The sequence below is a fragment of the Tetrao urogallus genome, assembly GCF_951394365.1.
Source record: "Tetrao urogallus genome assembly, chromosome: Z".
Classification (NCBI taxonomy): Eukaryota; Metazoa; Chordata; class Aves; order Galliformes; family Phasianidae; genus Tetrao; species Tetrao urogallus.
Window position 1 is genome coordinate 26,436,912 of NC_136816.1, and position 18,195 is coordinate 26,455,106.

Sequence of the window (18,195 nt, forward strand, 5' to 3'; positions counted from 1 at the left end):
AAATGACTACAAAAAAGCCATATAGTGTATGATAATAACTTGCTTCCCAAATGAACAAGCATCTGCATGTTTATTTTTAGAAAAAAGCAACACATTAATATCTCTTTTTCTAATAAGCAGTTTTACTGTTATTAGATTATTAAAATCTGTACACTGAACTTCTCAGAAATAACAATTCTTACACTGACTCTCTGATTTAATATCAATTATCAAATGTTAATACCTTGCTTAAAAATTAATTATCAATTCTTTAACTGAAAACACTGTTGGTTTTTTTGGTCAGCTTTCTAATCAGTATTTTAATCAACACTGTATTTGGCTTAGCAATTAAAAAAAAGGAAACAGATGTTACATCTATTACATCTACAAATTTGCAAGTAAGATCAATATATTGCATTCTTAACTTGACTTCTTAAATACACATTCTGCATATGCTGAAACAATATGAAACTGACTGATGGTCCTGAGTTTTAAAATCACTGGCTTTGTTCACATAAATTCTATATCATAAAGTTTCTGCAGAGGAGAACAAGCTTCAGTATGTACCAAATATAGATACAGCAAAAGCACAAGTATTCAATAAGTTAAAAGCAAACTAATAAGACTGTTCATCACTGTAATATATGATTGCACACATGCAGAACCAACACACTGAAATGCTCTAAAATTTCAAAAATATCTAATTTTATATGACAGCATGAGATTGAAACAGAGTATCAGCGTGGTTCTTTTGAAAGAAGAAACAGACAGAACCTTGACAATCTTTTTTACAAGAAAACTGCAGTTTCATATGTTTTAGTTAGAAATACTAATGTTTTATTCATAAAAGCAAAAAAGTTATTTTGATTTATTTAATTTTTTTGAACTACTGAATGTAGAATCTTAGAAAAACATAAAGATGGATCAAAAAGACTGATTTAATAACTGTATTTTTCCTGTTACTGAGCTAAAGTTGATTTACATGTACAATGTTTAAATACTCAGGGATGATCTCAGTTTGGTAATAAATATATAAATAAATTTATAAATAAATAAATATGTTAGAAGCATGCTTAAAGAAGGAAGGGGTTTTAACTATTGTAGGATTGACATGATAGATGCAGCTCTTTGAGTACAAAGAAAGAGGAGTTTAACAAAGAAAGTTAAAAATTTACATCTGAAAACTTATTTCAATACCTATTTAAGAACAAATTTATGAAAAGATATGCTAGTTAGTGACCTTGAAAAATAAATGAAAAAAATCCAAAGAATCTCTCATGATGAGGAAGAATAAGGATTAGAATAATCTATGGAAGATACACCGTAATGTTTGCGTTCCAAATATCTCACTGCTATGAGGATTCCCTATAATCTTGGTTTTCAGAATAATCTACAAGAAACAATTTGATTAAGCAGAAAAGAAGTTAAAAACCACAACTCACCACTGATCTTACTTGGACTAGTTATGCCTTCTATAGCTTATAAGCATGTCAAGCACAGATATACAGAAGAGACACCAAAGAACCACAAACCAATCATTATTCTCACTTAACAGTTTTAAATTGCTATAAGAAATATTAACTGTATGTGTATGTATATTTTAATCTTTGAAGCAACTACAATGGGCTATTTTATGGAAAAGCTAAGGTTGATAAAATAATGAGAATACACTGAGAATAATAACCTCAGCAGAAGAATTGAATGCCAGTGGCAACTGACTAAAGGTAAAGCTGGTAAAATTAATGAAAAGATTTAAATATGTAATAACCAAAATATGCATTTTATCACTGTAAATAAAGTTCCCATGAAACATAATACAAAAGGTATACTTGCTTTAAAAGTTAATACATTTTAAATTCTAATAATGGTCTTCCTTTAGAAAACAAAAGCAAACAGAAATCAAGTAAACTACCACATTTGTGAAATTTCTCTGGATGATAAGATGTCGCTAATGACATCACTGTACTCAATGGCTTCACCAGTGGATTCTGGTACTTTTTCCTAGAGTACTAAATGTGGAAACAGTTTTGGGAAGGTAAATAAATGTCTAAGGAAGATTAATGATGCATTTGGGGCACTGTGTAAAATAACTGCAGAGGAAGTGAAACTATATTGAAAGTGCTGGCAAGTATTCAGAAGGTCTGGGTATGTTGTGCAAGCGAACAATAAGAACAGAAATCAGTAACAGTTTACAGCTTGAAAATAATGATTTGAGAAAACGGACCTTAAAAATGAGAACACAGCAATGCAGTGAGTTGAATAAGCATTTAATATAAACTATGACAGCATTTCCAAAGGATGAGATTTTTGAAAAAGACAACTTACATGACTTGTAAACTTTCTGCTGTTAGGTTATTCCACATGATCTCATTAGCTTGAAGGTTTTCATTTTCTTCTAATAAGGATGTATCAAATTCTATTTCTTGTTCAACAACTTCTGAAGATCTAATTCATAAAATAAATATTGCATTTATTAAATTGGAATATAGTTAAAATAGAACATAGTTAAAGAATAGAAAATAGCAATTGTATACACCTTCCTTATCCTTTGAATAAAGAATGCAGTCTTAAAAACACCTGAGCATAAAATAAAATACGATTTTTTAAATTAAGTTCACAGGAGAACCAAAGTTTCTCAGAAGACATCTGTTTGCACAGGCCATTGACCCTGCTATAAACCTGCACTTGACAATTACCAACTCACATATGTTCACAGTAAAGTATAAAATAAGGGTCTTAGAACTATTTCCATATGTACCTACGTGGAGTTACAGCTCAGTAAGTAACAAATGCAGTATATTTAAAAATACAATACTTTACTGCATTATGTGCATGCTCTGTTGTTTCAGGCACTGCTCACTCTGCAGTAATCACAACGTAGACTGTGATGCCTAACATTCACTTTATTCACAATCAGGATAGTGAGAGGAATAAAGCATACACACGTAGCACTATAATGGATGCAAACTCCAACCAAATACACAGCAAATTAGATTGCACTGAAGCTGGATGATAATTTATAGTCCACTGTCAGTAACCAAGCTATGTCTTTTCACATGCAATAACATTAACATGGATTTTGTTTTTCTACAACAGTCAAAGAGGCGGATGGTTGAAAAACATCTAGCAGCATTCTGTACATGCAAGTAGAACAACTTTTCAAATTAGGATAAAGTTTTATAATTAACAATGTGAAAGAAAAACAAATTCAAGTCTGATCACTCAAGCAGCATTGCAGTTCAATGCAAGACTTACTCAAAAAAATACGAACATGCACACTAAGATAAAAATGTGTACCTGTGAGTATCTATGAAGTCGTTATACTCAGAATTAGGGTCTATCTGTTCAACCGAAGTCTGGATCTCTTTGTGGACATTCACAATCTCTTCTGTAACAAGACTGGTGATCTGGCTATACTCATCCAAGATTCCTTTTCTAGAGAGGAAAAAAAATTCTAGTATAACATGGCACTGAAGGCATAGATGGTATTGGAGATGCTTCAAAGTTTCAGTTTGCTGTTCCTATAAATTCTTGTTGCAACTGGCTAAAAAGGGAAAAAATAAGACAATGTATATTACTTAAAGCAATAACAGAGCATTTGTGGCCTTTTCTTTACAAATTGGTTAGAAGTGGAGATGTCTCTAATGCCACGATCCTTGTATTGATTACACAGAGAAGATAAACTGAAGCTGCGGAGATTATAAGAAAAAGGAACGTACATAACTTATTGATGACATTCTTTCACAACCAGAGGAATCATCGTGCTTGTCATAATCTACGCTATAGCATCTCATGTACTCCTGAATAACAAAATACATTCTGAAACATTGAAGAATGAGAATTTCCTTTAACAATTTTTTTCTTCATTATTATTTATCCTTTATCACACAGTTATGTTATGAATTTGTTGTTTAGACAAAAACAAGCACACTTCACTTTGACATGTTAACTAAAAAAGGAAAAAACATCAAAGAGGAAATTCACACAAGAAAGTACAAGCCATTCAGCCTACTAGTCAGTTCCACAAGTGGGGAAAATAAACTTTGTGATTAATGGTAAGTGGTAAAAGAACAGGCAGTATTTTACCACAAATTTTAAGAGCATCCAGTGAGCATCCTTTACCTCAGAATACTTTCCTGCTCTCTCTGTTTCAGCTTTCCACAAAAGAACTCTCTTTTTTTTGTGACAAACTTGCCGGCTTGCCAGGTGTTGGAGCGTGGCAAGACTTTTAAAATACTGATGATTTTAGCCAGCCAAGAGGAAAACACACAGAAAGAGGTAAAAATACATTTTTCCTGGGTATGATCTTTAACTATGTTTACTCAGTAAAAAACATTAATTGCTTGGATTTTTCCAGTATTTTTTCTGAGGAGAAAAGGGACAAGGTAAGTCATTAAATCTTGCCTTGCCAGTGAATGTGTCTGAAAAAGCTCCAGAAAACAGTTCAAAGAATGCAACAAGCCAATATCAGCAACAACAATGCTATATCTAAAAGAAAGGGAATCAATGACAATTACTATCTATCTACATAAAAACCAAACCAGCTGGTCTGCAAAATCAGAACTATTAAGGAATAATATGGCAACAACACCAAGCTCCACGTATGAAATCACTGTTTCTTTTTTGCAGAATTAATTCATGATATCAGAAATCAGTAATTTCCCAATCAATTCAGATTTAACTACAGAAAGTTTTAAAATTGACAAAAATACTTTTCAAGCTTGTATTCACAGACAGCAAACGCAAGTGGGCTCAACAGTCCGTTTTTATACAATAAAATTCTTCAGTGTATTACTTTAACTCACATTTCTGGGAAAAAAAATCAACTTAATTACAATGCAGAAATTTAAGTGTGTTCTCTTGTGATTACGCATACGTTAAGATTAAAAAGACTTAGAGTATTACAGAGGTCTATTTAATTTAGATTCTTGCACCAGAATTAATGACAGTAATACAATAATACTGATAACGGGGCCATTAATGTCTGCTTCCCACAAGCGTATCATAACACAACACTGGAACAGGCTGCCCAGAGTGGTTGTGGCGTCTCCTTCTCCAGGAACATTCAAAACTTGCCTAGATGCATTCTTGTGTGACCTAATTAATGTGTTCCTGCTCCAGCAAGGGCATTGGACTAGGCGATCTTCCAAGGTCCCCCCAATCCTGACACACTGTGATTATGTGACACTGAGCACAAAATCTTTAATTCTCCCTCATTTTCTATTTGTGACATAAATACAAACACATATTTCTGTAAAAGTAAGTAAATGAGTTACAGAAGATTGCCTCATATCTAACTGAACAATAGCTATAAAAAAGAAGTAATAATTTTGTCTTTTAGTGACTTACAAAACACCTAAGAAGAGGACCTAACCAGCTCTTCAAGAACTCTTCAGGAAAGTCACAGAGGCAGCATGGCAGCTACAGACCAGAAAAGAAGGCTTGACGTCTGTGCTGTAGGATAATCAATTTACACATCTTCTGTCGTGATGCAGAGAATGATCTTCCAGGGAAAAGGTAGTTGTATTTTAAAAATAAAGGTTGGATTCCTCACAGTAAGGTTAGGTTTACATGATCCTATTATTTCCCCACACATTTGACCCTGCATCTGTCCGCCTCCAAAATGACTGTCAAGATGGCTGGACAGTTTTAGCAAAGGTTTTTAGTGGCAAAATTTCATAAAAATGAGACTACTACAAAGGTAACAAACTTCTATATTATTCCAGATGAAGAAGAGGATAAATTGTAAACATTGTAATTAATCTGTTAAATTGAAAAATTATAACAGTGTCAAGCCAAAATGCATAAATAATCCCTCCAAACAACTGTCTGTATTTGAATAGACTTTCTTACGCACAATTATTGTCTACTGAAAGTTTAAAACAGCTTTTTTCAGTACCCATGATATATTAATTAACTGATTGCAGCTTACTAATTTTTAACAATGCAATAAAATAGAATACTACACACATTTGCAAGTTAAAATATGTAAGGAAGTATCTTACAGGGCTTTAATCATTTCTTCTTGCATTTTCTGTAGTGAATCAAGTAACAAAGGAAGCGTAGTGTCATAATATTGGTGCTGATACAACTGTGCTCCTTTCAGTGCCAATACATACTGATTATGCAACATATGAAGCTTCATAGTGGCTTTATCACATCGATCTTTGGCTTTCTCAGTCTCCTTTCCTAGGGGAAAACAGAATCAAAACAAAACAAAAAAAGAAAAGGTGAATTAAAAGTACACAGATTTGTGGGTGGCATAAATCTAATTGATGTCTAATTGATTCATAATAGGTTTGCACTTTATTTTTAAATTATTATCCTACAGAAACATCAATCCAAGATATTTGACAATACATGGGTTTTTTTATTATTATTAGTTGGAAATACAACTTTTCCAAAATATTTTGCTGAAGAAATAAATTTGACCATTCTGAAGTTTCTAATACAACCAAATCTCTTGGTTTTCTTATTCTAGGTAAGAAAAAAAACTACTTTTACTTTGACCAGAATTCTTTATCTAAAAGTACATGAAAACCACTGTATATTCTGGTATAGAAATAATATAACTGTCAAGAATAAAGACTAAAAAATTCACACACACAACTACTGAAACACTAACATTTCATTTGCCTCAAAGTGAACAAACATTTTAAATGAGGAAAATAAGAGATGTCTTGCTAGCTGAGATTTACACAGAAGCTGTCATTTATTTTGAGCAAGCACTCTAGTGCTACATATCATCCCAAGCAAGCACTGATGCAGTCTCGTATTAGTAGCTGAACTCCAGCACTGTTACTCCTGTACAAAACTCTCAGCTCTACTACAACTTAACATTTCCTCATCACTGTCAGTATACTGATCAGGAGCTCAACCCTGCATCTTAGCTCTATCAGATCAGTCCAGTGCTGAACCAGAGAGCTGCAAAGTACTTCAGGAGGTCATCTACTCTACTCTTAGCCACAGTAATTACACAGATACACGACATGTCTTCTAAAATCTCCAGTGATAGCTATGCAGTTTCCCAGTACTATTCAGGCCTAGTGCTGTGCTAGCTCAAAATACACCCTCATTATATAATTCCTTCATTCTCCACTACAAATTTATAAATTTAAACTGTTACTTATTTTACCAATGTGTGACATGAAAAATAGATTCTACAGCCCTCTGTGATTCATCTTTTATGTAGCAAAAGATAATGCACTCTCCTTTTCCACCCAATCTTTGTGCCAAATGGCTCACAACTTTACACAAGTGTAACCGCAGGTAAAATTCAACTTTGGAAGCCAAAGGGTAAATCACTCTCCTACTTCCCCCCCCAAAAAACAAAACAAAAAAAGCTTTTTTTGAACACCATACAATCATGTTATAAGGATAGGAGGCAGTTGATATAGCTACCTTAAACTTGTTTCAGTTTTCAGATCATCCAGGAAAGGCAATGATAACAATTACTTAATAAAGAAGAAACAGCTCACCCTTTTCCATGGATCAGGGCTCACTAGAAACTCCTGGAGAAGGAGATCTCTGAACAGAGATGCTTCCTTTTGGCTACCAGCCCTAAAATGAGGTTAGAACCCAGAGTCCATCCGTTCCAGTCATACAGGTGAATTGCTTACATCTATGCTCCCAGTGCTCAATCACTGGTTCAGGTTGTGACTTAAGGGTTCCCACACACGTTAGCACTAAACATATATATATATATATTTATATACACACACTATTTATTTCTAGACATCTCTTGAGTTTCTTGAATGATCTGAAAGTCTATAGCTGTCCTCCTGTTTATCTTTTAAATTTTTTTAAATTCCCTTAAGGTATACTGATACTTGTAAATTTAACAATCAAATTCTAGATCCAAGTGATGATACACTGAAAGACCGCCCACATCTAATCCCAACATATATCCTGCATGATACATTATCCTGACAGGAGCCCCTTAACATCTATTCACCAACCAGCTTTATGCTGACAGATCTGCACCTCTACTAGGATATTTCCAACCTGATCATGCACTGCCCTTATCATCGTCATGAAAGGATAATTATATTGACAATTCCTCACTGTGACTTATAAGATCGCTTCCATATCCTTATTATAAATAATCAGATACTTATTAATTGTCTGATTACTTCTTCCAGGAATTAAAAGCATTTTAAATGAATCTTTATCTGCAATTATCAAGTGCAGATTCACAATTATCTGCACAAATTAACATACACTAACTAGAACAATCTCATTTAAACTGCTGCATTTCTTTTAATTTTACAATAAATTAAATAATAAAAGACTATTTTATCATGTCAACTACACATCACAAAGCATTACAGAAAAGAAAGACACAGTTTTTAAAATTAAAAACCTTAATGTATATCTTGAAAAGCTGAAATTTTGTTGAACAAGAAACAGACAAAGGACTGGACTGTATATTCTGATAAAACACAGAAACACATTAAGGCATGTCAAAAAAAGTTGAGAGACAAACTTCTACAGCAACAACAAATTGGTCCTCTTTCAAATACACAGGAGTCAGTAAGCTTGTCAGAAAGCCTACATGATAGCTATATAAAAAGAGATGGTAGGAAAGAAAAAAATGTGAGTATTTTCCATTCGTGTTCATTACAAATGACGTTCCGAATTTTCCATGCTGAAATGTCTCCCTGTGAAAGAGATAAACAATCTTTCCCAGGAGGCATCAGAAATTAGCAGGACTGGAAGCTGTTTAGCTTGAGAACTCTGAGGGTATCTGAGAATGTTGTAACAGAAATACTATGATCAATTCTTAAAGGAAGAAGTAGGGACTCAGTGGGTAGCCCTCAGAAATATTAGTTAGGGCTTAATATATGAGATGATGAAGATGCTGTTGAAGATGTTGACTCAAGCAAATTAAAAAAAAATCATGCTTCACTGGAAGACTTTTTTTTGTTTTGTTTTGCCAAAACATAAGAATACTGAGCTTTTTTGTCTCTATCAAACCTGTATCATTTGCAGGGCAGGAGAAAAACAGCTTGGCCAGAATAGCATTCCAGAACTTAGAAACTGCTGAACACATCTGACACCAGTGTACCAAGACCACAGGACAGTAGGATAGCGTAGTATTCCACTTTCCCATTCTTCAAGTACTTGGTTATATTACCCCCTAACAAAAGACTTCAGCAAATCTGAGAATGAATCGAAGTGTAATATACACTCAGCTTTCAAATACAGTAGGCTATGGCATCAGTTTGGCTGTTGATAGACAAAACACATACCAGATGGTGTTTGTGGAAAATAGCAGGCATGTGAACATGTAAAGATAATGGAAAACAACAGAATACTGTTTGTAGGGGAAGCCATCAAGTAGTACTGAGAGTTCTGGAACTGCATGAAAGAGGACAAGGCAGAGGACTGGATGACAGGACAAGGCAGCTGGAACTCCAAACTGGAACAACTCAGTTTTGCTTAAACACAGCCTAACCCCTGCACTGCACTGAGAACTCCTTGGGAAACTGGCAAAGGATGCCAAGATGGCAGCAGAGAAAGAAATGTTGGACTGTTTAGGTTACATAAACAAAAATTATCTCCAAATATTACAGTAGAATGAAGAGCTTAAATCGTGCAGCTTGTCCACACACGTCTTTAAGCTGCATACTCTATCAGTTAAACAAAAATCAACAATACGTAAAACCAAACAGAGCTCCATCAGTAAACATCACAACAGAGAGCTTTCAACAGCTAAGCTAATCACACCACTAATAATCACAACTACATAACTAGAGACTATCAGCACTGTATCACTTTCATGACACTTGTTAATAGCTAAACTACTCCTTTTTATGCTGTAAGAACTAAGTGCCTTTGCTATTCATTACTCATTGGGAAAATACCTCCAAAAATTCCAAACTAGATCAACTTACCATACACATTCTACTTTCAAATGCAGTCTCTGAACATGTAATTAACAAAAAAAACTAGCTACAGTACTATTCCCATCCTTTATTCTTTAAAACAGAAAAATGCAGTGAGGCAGAGTACACAGTTGTTCTATGTGCCAATTTACATTGAGGAAAACATCAAATTTTCCTTATCTATATACAGAATGTTATGGATAGATATAATCCTACCACCATCAGTCATCAAATCTGTTCAATGTTTATAGAAACAAACTGAGTGTACAATATGTCAAGTCACAAACAGTACCGTGCAGCTTGAAAAATTCAATTATGAAAATTTGACATTTGCAAAGAAAAGGTTGGCATTCTTGTTAAACTATTCCAGAGAGTCAAGTATTTCAATTTCTGTTAAAAACTGTTGTATTTAGTACAGGAGCCATCCAGAAAAACTCTCATAGGGTATTTTCTATTAGAAGCATAGATTTACTTACAATGGCAAAATGTTAACTGGATAACTCTTTAGAACTAAGAAAAAATCAGCTCATAAATTTTATCATATTTTAAATATGTATTAATCCACAGTGAAAATGTGTCAAAGAAATTGATCTTCAGAAAATAAATATTGCACAGGCAGAAAAAAATTCATATATATTTTGGATTAAAAAGACATAATTATACTAAGGAGCTCAATTTTTTGTCCTTACAATTTTTACCCTCAACGTTTAATGTTTGGTCAAAAGTGTTAAATAAAGGCTTAAAATCTTTTATATGTTCACTATTTTTAGCTACGACCAACTTCAATAAAATTTAACATTTGTGTATTTTCCAAATTTACACTACAGTTAATACTGTTCTCTTGAAATTCTTGAACTGTAATACTTTGACATACAGTGCTACATATTCACTCATTTGCACACAAGGATCCATCTACTCAGGGGTGATATCTGTAGTACAACACTTAGGAACTAGCAGAAGTTTAGCTGTTCAGATTTCATATTCAGCTTCATGGTAGTGTGGGTTAAGAAATAACCAATACTCTATTGTTTCTGCAACAGCAGATTCCAGTTAAGATTTCCAGTTTAAGAGTTTCAGCTAAATATTAAGTAATATCCCACAACACAAGTGAAGATCCAAGAGATAAAATCATTTTATTACAAATTTATCCTTTTGAAAGAGAAAACGCATGCAGTGAAAATCAAAGGTTTGACCAACGTGGAATTCAAAGCATTCCTCTTGAAATCAAAAGTTCAAATATAAACATTTTGGATAGCTCAAACACAAAAAGTGGTTACGAAGAATTCTGAAACTGAATGTTCTACGAAATAATTGCTTGGTATCTACATAGAACATCAGCTAGTAGGAAAACAAAAAAACAAACAACAACAACAACAAAAAACTCCACAACACTGTACTTTAAAGGATACATGCTAGTATAAGCCCAGAGCTTTTCTTCATTCCAAAATTAATGAATAAATCCTACAGCTCACACAAACATCTCTGCCAGTGAACTCTAAATAAAGATTAACTTGCACTTCTTTACAACAATGTTAAGAAAAACTGTCAAGAAGACCAAATCAAAGTACTACTTTTTGAGCTATTTGTTCTTAAATTCCTTCACCAAAGGAGAGAGGAAAGTGGCAGAATTCTAAGACTGATCAAATAAAAGTTAAAGTGCAATCTGAAAATCTTGACATACCATATACGAATAACAGTGGGGAAGAAAATAACCGGCAAAAAAAAAATTACAGGCAAGTATCTCAGAGAAACTTCCAAGACAAAACATGACATCAAAAATTCAAATCACTGCCTCTTTCAGTTCAGGAAGTACAAAAGCAAATCTGATCAAATTTCTGGTTATGGGTGAAAACAGGAAAAACAACACAGGCAATGTTGAAGAGTAGTACTGATGAGACAGTACTTTGTTATTGGAGAAAGAAGAGATGACAGGATATGATAAAAACAGCTGACTCAGGGATAGAGGATCCCTTACTAAACGGACAGCGTGTGTTTGACAGCTCATTTTTCAAATAGCAAACTTTCAGCAACGAACCACATAATATCATAAGGAAATACACAAATGGCCTGGGTAATACTTGGAACATAGTAAGATAATGGAACAGGCTACACTCCTTCGTCACCTTACAAGTTCCCTTTGGATATCTCATCTGTTTTGGCTTATTCTGTGGCTCAGACGCAATGAGTGGTTTTAGTTTAAATTAGCATCTGCCTTTATTAGGCTGTCTAGGTGTGCTTCCCATGAAAAGCCAAGAAGCTTGCCACTTAAAATTTCACTGGATTATCACACCATCTGATTTGAGACAAGCTTTAAGGGGAGAAAAGAGGGTGAGTATTAGGGCTTTTAAAACGTATTACTATTGTAGAATAAAGCATCAATCATCCTTTGGTACACAAAGCAAATCTTCAGAATAAAACTTCTTTTTGAGTCATAAAAATGTTTCTTTTTGGTTTACCTTAGAATCTTTTTCCTAAGTGCCACCAATAACATATAAAAGTCCATCTATTAGACAGTGAATAGTGTTTATAATACCAGTTTTTCTAGCACTGTGTCTATCTTCTCATATACTTATTTCCCAATGTTTCCAGTAACAGAGGTAACTCCTGAACATTTTGCTGCTTCTCAATTTCTTTTTCAATATAACAAACCTCTTTAAGAAGAAAATTTTTCTTATTAATTCTAGAAAGAAACATTATCAAAGGGCATTATGTCACTCTGCCTAGAAAAGAATGCACCTTTTTATTATTGAATTGCATTATTCTATTTAAAATGTTTTTTATCTCATCAGTGAGATGACTAACACTTTGACATTGGTCATCTTCTAGCAACATTTTTTTAAAGCAATATGATACATTAATATTAAAGAATTTTGAAATAATCCTTATAACTGCTTCCACAGATTCATGAATGGAGGGAGTACTAGTGGGATCTCTGTATTCTGCTTCTCTCAAGTGAATTTCGTACATACTTCTTAAATTAAAGCAAGCAATTTTGAAAACATAGATGCCCAGTCCCTGAAGGTGCTTAAGGCCAGGCTGGATGGGTACCTTGGGCATTCTGCTAGTAGATGATCTAGTAGCTGGCAACTCGCCTGAAGTCCCTTCCAACACAAGCCATTCTATGATTCTACCATAGGACAGAAAAAAATAAAGACTATAGTGATAATTCAAGGCAGAGTAACTAGTTTTATTCAAGGTAACTGAACTCAATAATAAAGAAACACAATTCACAACTGAATTCTGAATTCTTGTTAGTTCTGTCTTAGGAATCAAAGTTTGAGACTGGTCAACCCTAATATTATTCTCTAAATAAAGAGATGCAAGCATAATGCTCTTAACTGACATGGTTTTCAAAAGACTACTGTTACAAAGATATTACTTCCATTTTCTTTTCAACTAAGGTATTTTTCTTCCCTTAACGTATTGCAAGAAGTCTACATGAATTCAACAAAGAAAATCACCCTCTTACTCCTCTAATCAACTTATTCTTAGACAAGTATAACAAGTTTCTGCCATACCTTATCTAACAAAAGAATGAGTGCAAGTAACAAATAGTTCTCTTTTGGGAAAAAAACTATGTGTACATGCTTCATGATTTCAAATTTACGGAACACTGAAGACCTAAACTTCTGAGTTGAGTCAGTTCAATAAATTTATTTACTTTACGCATATCAGCACTTACATAAACAAAGTACAAAAATAAAAAGAATTGAAACGATCTGCAGTAACATGTTTGAATAAGCACCATTAAAAAATATTCTCTGACCCATAAATGCTGATTTGTGAGGACTGAAGAGAACATCCTGGTGCTGCATGTCCACTGTGAGTAGAAACGATATGTTGAAGATGGTTCCAAATTCCATCAGAAGTCCACAGAGTTTCCTTCTCTAGAAGCTTTATTTCACACAGAAGAAATAACCCTAGCATCTGCAAGCACTGCTGTAGTGCCTATGAGCTACAACAGAGTACTCACGCCCACTAACAATGCAAGCTGTAGGCCAAAAAGAGCACAGGCCTGCCAAAAAGGACATGGGCGTACTGGATGGTGGATGGCAAGCACACGAGTCAGCAATGAGTCCTCGCAGCCCAGCAATCCAACTCTATCCTAGGCTGCATCAAAAGAAGCATGGCCAGCAAGGAGAGGGAGGTGATGCTGCCCATCTGCTCTGTGCTGGTGAGGCTTCAACTAGAGAACTGCATCCAGATGTGAGTCTTCAGCACAGGAGAGACAGATCTATTGAAGTATGTCCAGAGGAGGGCCACAGAAATGATCCAGTGGAACACCCTCCCCTGCCAGAACATGCTGAGAGAGAAAAAGCTCCAGAGAGACCTAAGAGCTGTATTTCAGTATCATAAAAGGGAAGACTGCAAGAAAGAAGGGGACAGACTCTTCAGCAGGATCTGCTGAGACAGGACAAGGGGAAATGGTTTCAAACTAAAGGAAGAGAGATTTATACTGGATATAAGGAAGATGATTTTACAACAAGGGTGGTAAGGCACTGGAACAAGGCTTCATAAAGAGTCAGTGGATATATTCATCCTTGGAGATATTCAAAGTCAGGCTGGATGGGGCTCTGAGCAAATTGATGTGGCTTCGGTGTCCTGTTCATTGCATGTGAGTTGGACTAGATGGCCGCGGAGTGCTCCTTTCAATACAAACAATTTTATGATTGATTTGAAATCGATCCCAGCCTACTGACATCTGTGAATAAGACAGATTGGTTCAACAAACAACATTTGTTTCATCTTACAACATTAGGTTCAGTCAAAATTAAACTCAAGAGTTTTTCCCATCTCAGCAAACCCTAAAGGCAACACATGCCACAAGGAAATGTAATAGTATAATCACTATTTTACAGACAGAATTAATGCACCAGCCACCTAATAAAAGTACTTCCTGGCCATTCAGATAGCACAAAGAGTAGCAGGACAACTATGTCTGAAATGTTTACTGAATGAAAGCCTTTTTAGCTGCTGTCTTATTTGTGAACATTCAATATATAACACAAAAGACAAATGAAATCTAAAGAATCATATCACAAGAGTTGCAGGTTTCAAAAATCGTTCTTTCATCTGATGCAATGCTCTGTAGTGTGCTAGGTTTTCAGTCTCACCTAAATCACAACATTGTCAGGGAACATAAGCCAGCCTAGGGAAATCTCATATGTGATATTCCACCATACAGGAGCAGCACAGAATGAAATAATGAAATAATATACTGAATCTCTATACTGTTTATTTCAGAGCCATTCTGTTACTTAAAAATGTTACAGTAGTTTCCACATTCAGTCAGTAATTAACTAGCAACAAGAATGCAGTAAACACCTTTACAAGATGTATTTCCAGTAAAACTATAAACGTTGCTGTGTAAAGATGATATTGTACTAAAATCCAGTATGAACCTACCACAGTAATACTGGCAATATTTCAGCTTGCAAAGATTACCTGATACAAACTCATTTCACATTTTAACACCAAATACCAAAATCGGCTATAAAAATAAATGCTAGTCTAAGAATTGATGCTCTCCTTTTATGTTTTGTTTTTGTTTTTGTTTTTTGTTTTTTTAAGGTGTAAGAAAACTGAGATTCAAATCGTAGTGAGAAATGTCAACAACTGTTCTACGGTTTCCAGTTTGTATTCTCTACTCATTATTTATGAAACTTTTTAGAACTTTGTGACCTCTGGTTGGGAAAAACAATGTCTTTCCATCTGGCATACATTTTGTTTTGATGCATTTTCCTGTAGCAGCTAAGTCAATATGCTGCATTCTATTTAATTACTCTGTTACTCAGCATCATTGCGTTAGAATATCACTGCAGGTTTAGAAGTGTACGTACAATATGCAATTGTCACTATGGGACACTGCTGTAAGAAGGTGACAATTTTTCTTCTGTACAGCACACATGCGAAAGATTACAAAGGGCATCTATTTCATTATATAAAGGTAGCCCAGTAGTTCTCAAGCTTTTCTCCAAATGACCCCAACATGCCCTACTGACTCAATTCTGTAGATGAACACACTGTGCATTCCGAGCACATTATTACCAAATGTTCCAATTCAAATGTTTTAAAACCAGAAGAGATTATTAGAAAGAATTTGTGCAGATTCTCAGCTGGTAAGTATACATCATCAGAAGCACTGAATCAGTTCAGTTTGTGACTTTACCCTTCTCTCATGACCCATAAAATCATAGACAGAAGTAAGGACTGTAAAGGACAAAAACTGCTCATCAATCAAATGATTAGCACCAACCAGACTGCCTGACAAAGAGATCTCCACACCCAAGCACAACCAGCCAAGCTACATTTGTGACTCCCACGGTAATCATTGGTCCACAAAAGAACAGCAAATCATGTCGCTAATGAAAATATCACTCCCATTTTTAAGAATGGTAGAAAGGAAAACCCAAGAAACTACAGGCCATTGATCCTCACCTCTGTGCCTGGGAAGAGATCATAGAACAGATCCTCCTGGAAGATCTGTTAAGGCACATGCAAGGCAGGGAGGTGATCCAGGACAGCCAGCATAGCTTCACTGACAGCAAGTTGTGCCTAAAAAATCTGATGCCCTTCTAAGATTGAATGACAGCATCAATTGGAAAGGGAAGAGTGACCAGTGTCATCTAATTTTAACACGGTCTCATACCACATCCTATCTCTAAATTGGAAGGATATGGATTTGAAGCCTGGACTAGTCAGTGGAAAAAGAAACTGGTTGGATGGTCATAGCCAGAGAGCTGTTGTCAACAGATCTATGTCCAGGTGGAGGCTGGTCATGAATGGTGCCTCCCAGATGTCTGTCCTTAGACCAGTGTTCTTCAGCATCCTTATCACCAACACACACAGTGGGACCTCTGCAGGACTGCAGACAGCACTAAACTGAGTGGTTCAGTTGATATTACGAATGGAAAGAATGCCATGCAAAAGGACATATACAAACTTAAGAAGCAGGCACAGAAGAGGTTCAATAAGGTTCAACAAGGTCAAGTGCAAGGCACTGCACCTGGGTTAGGGCAATATACACGTGTGCAGAAAAACTCTTTGAGGGTAGCCTTGTGGACAAGAATTTGGGGAGTTCTGGTGGATGAAGAGCTTCACATGAGCAGCTGTGTGTACACGCAGCCTGGAAAGCCAACAGTATCCTGCATTAAAAGAGGTTGATGCGGAAGGTGATGGAGGTGATTGCCCCCCTCTGCTCTGTCTTCATGAGGACTTAGGTCTGGAGAGCTCAGAAAAGAAAGACATGGAGCAATTGGAGCAGGTTCAGAGGAGGGCCACAAGGGTGATCCACGGGCAGGAGCACTTCTTCTACAAAGAACAGCTTAGGCTGCCAGGTTTCTTCACTTGAGAGAAAGCTCTAGGAAGACCTCATTGTGGCCTTTCAGTACTTGAGGGGAGCTTATGAACAAGAGACCAACTTTTTACAGTCTGAATAGTGATAAGACAAGGGGGAATTGTTTTAAACTAAGAGGAGGGGCGATTTATGTTAGATGTTAGGTGGACATGCTTTACTCAATAAATTGTGAATGAGCCACCCTTGGAGATTTTCACAGCTAGCCTGGATGGGACCCTGAGGAGCATAATCTAGGAGCTGGAAACCCTGCCCATGGCAGGGAATTCACCCCAAATGATCCTGTGATTCAACGATTTCTGACCGACATGGCAGCAGATACTGGCAGCCAGAATAGGGCAGTAAAATGCAGTCTAAGCACCAAACAGCAAGTGGGACTTAGCAGTGCATCATCTACTCAGGTGTGCCACTGTTCTCCCAGAGGGAAGAGGAAAAGATATGCTGCAAGGGGGCTTCCCAGAACTCCTGACACACCATCTCTGTCACTTTCACCTCTCTCCTCTCTGGAGAGCACAAATCCTTGCATAATGAAATTCCTGCATCCTTCAGAAAGCAGTTCCATTTTCCTCACTGTGAAATAGCTTCTCCTTCTCCATGCAAAATCTCATCCAGTCACCTTCCCATTCCCCACTAGAAACACAGCTAGTAATTACCTGGTGTCATAATTCATCACTTAACTTTAATTCTCATTCCTCAGATTCTCTTTATATTTTCAGTTAGAAAAGAAAGCAGCTGTAACTCTCTAAAGCATCAACATGCTGATTCTAAATGACTGTCCTGTTAGCTGGTGTTAAGTATGACACAGGTTAGCCAAAAAGCTGAGCTAAAAAAATCATAAAATCAACTTCTTCTAAAGAAGATCACCATCAATAATTCCTAATTTTGCCAGACTTCCACTTTTTCACTTAAACACTCTAAGCGTTCAGCTTAAAATCTAAGTATGCTTTTAACAACTCAAAGAAACTGTTTTCCCTA

General features: G+C 35.6%; 1 protein-coding gene across 3 annotated transcripts in view; it reads right to left on the reverse strand.

The window, feature by feature from the left end:
- FER (FER tyrosine kinase) overlaps positions 1–18,195 on the reverse strand; it is a gene marked incomplete at both ends in the record, with an annotated part of 141,144 nt that overhangs the window by 113,693 nt on the left and 9,256 nt on the right. For all 3 annotated transcript variants that reach the window (XM_079548141.1, XM_079548139.1, XM_079548140.1), the window contains 3 exons: positions 2,305–2,424; positions 3,277–3,414; positions 5,985–6,168. In XM_079548141.1, coding sequence (XP_079404267.1) covers positions 2,305–2,424; positions 3,277–3,414; positions 5,985–6,168 — 442 coding nt within the window. The remainder of the gene's footprint in view (positions 1–2,304; positions 2,425–3,276; positions 3,415–5,984; positions 6,169–18,195) is intronic.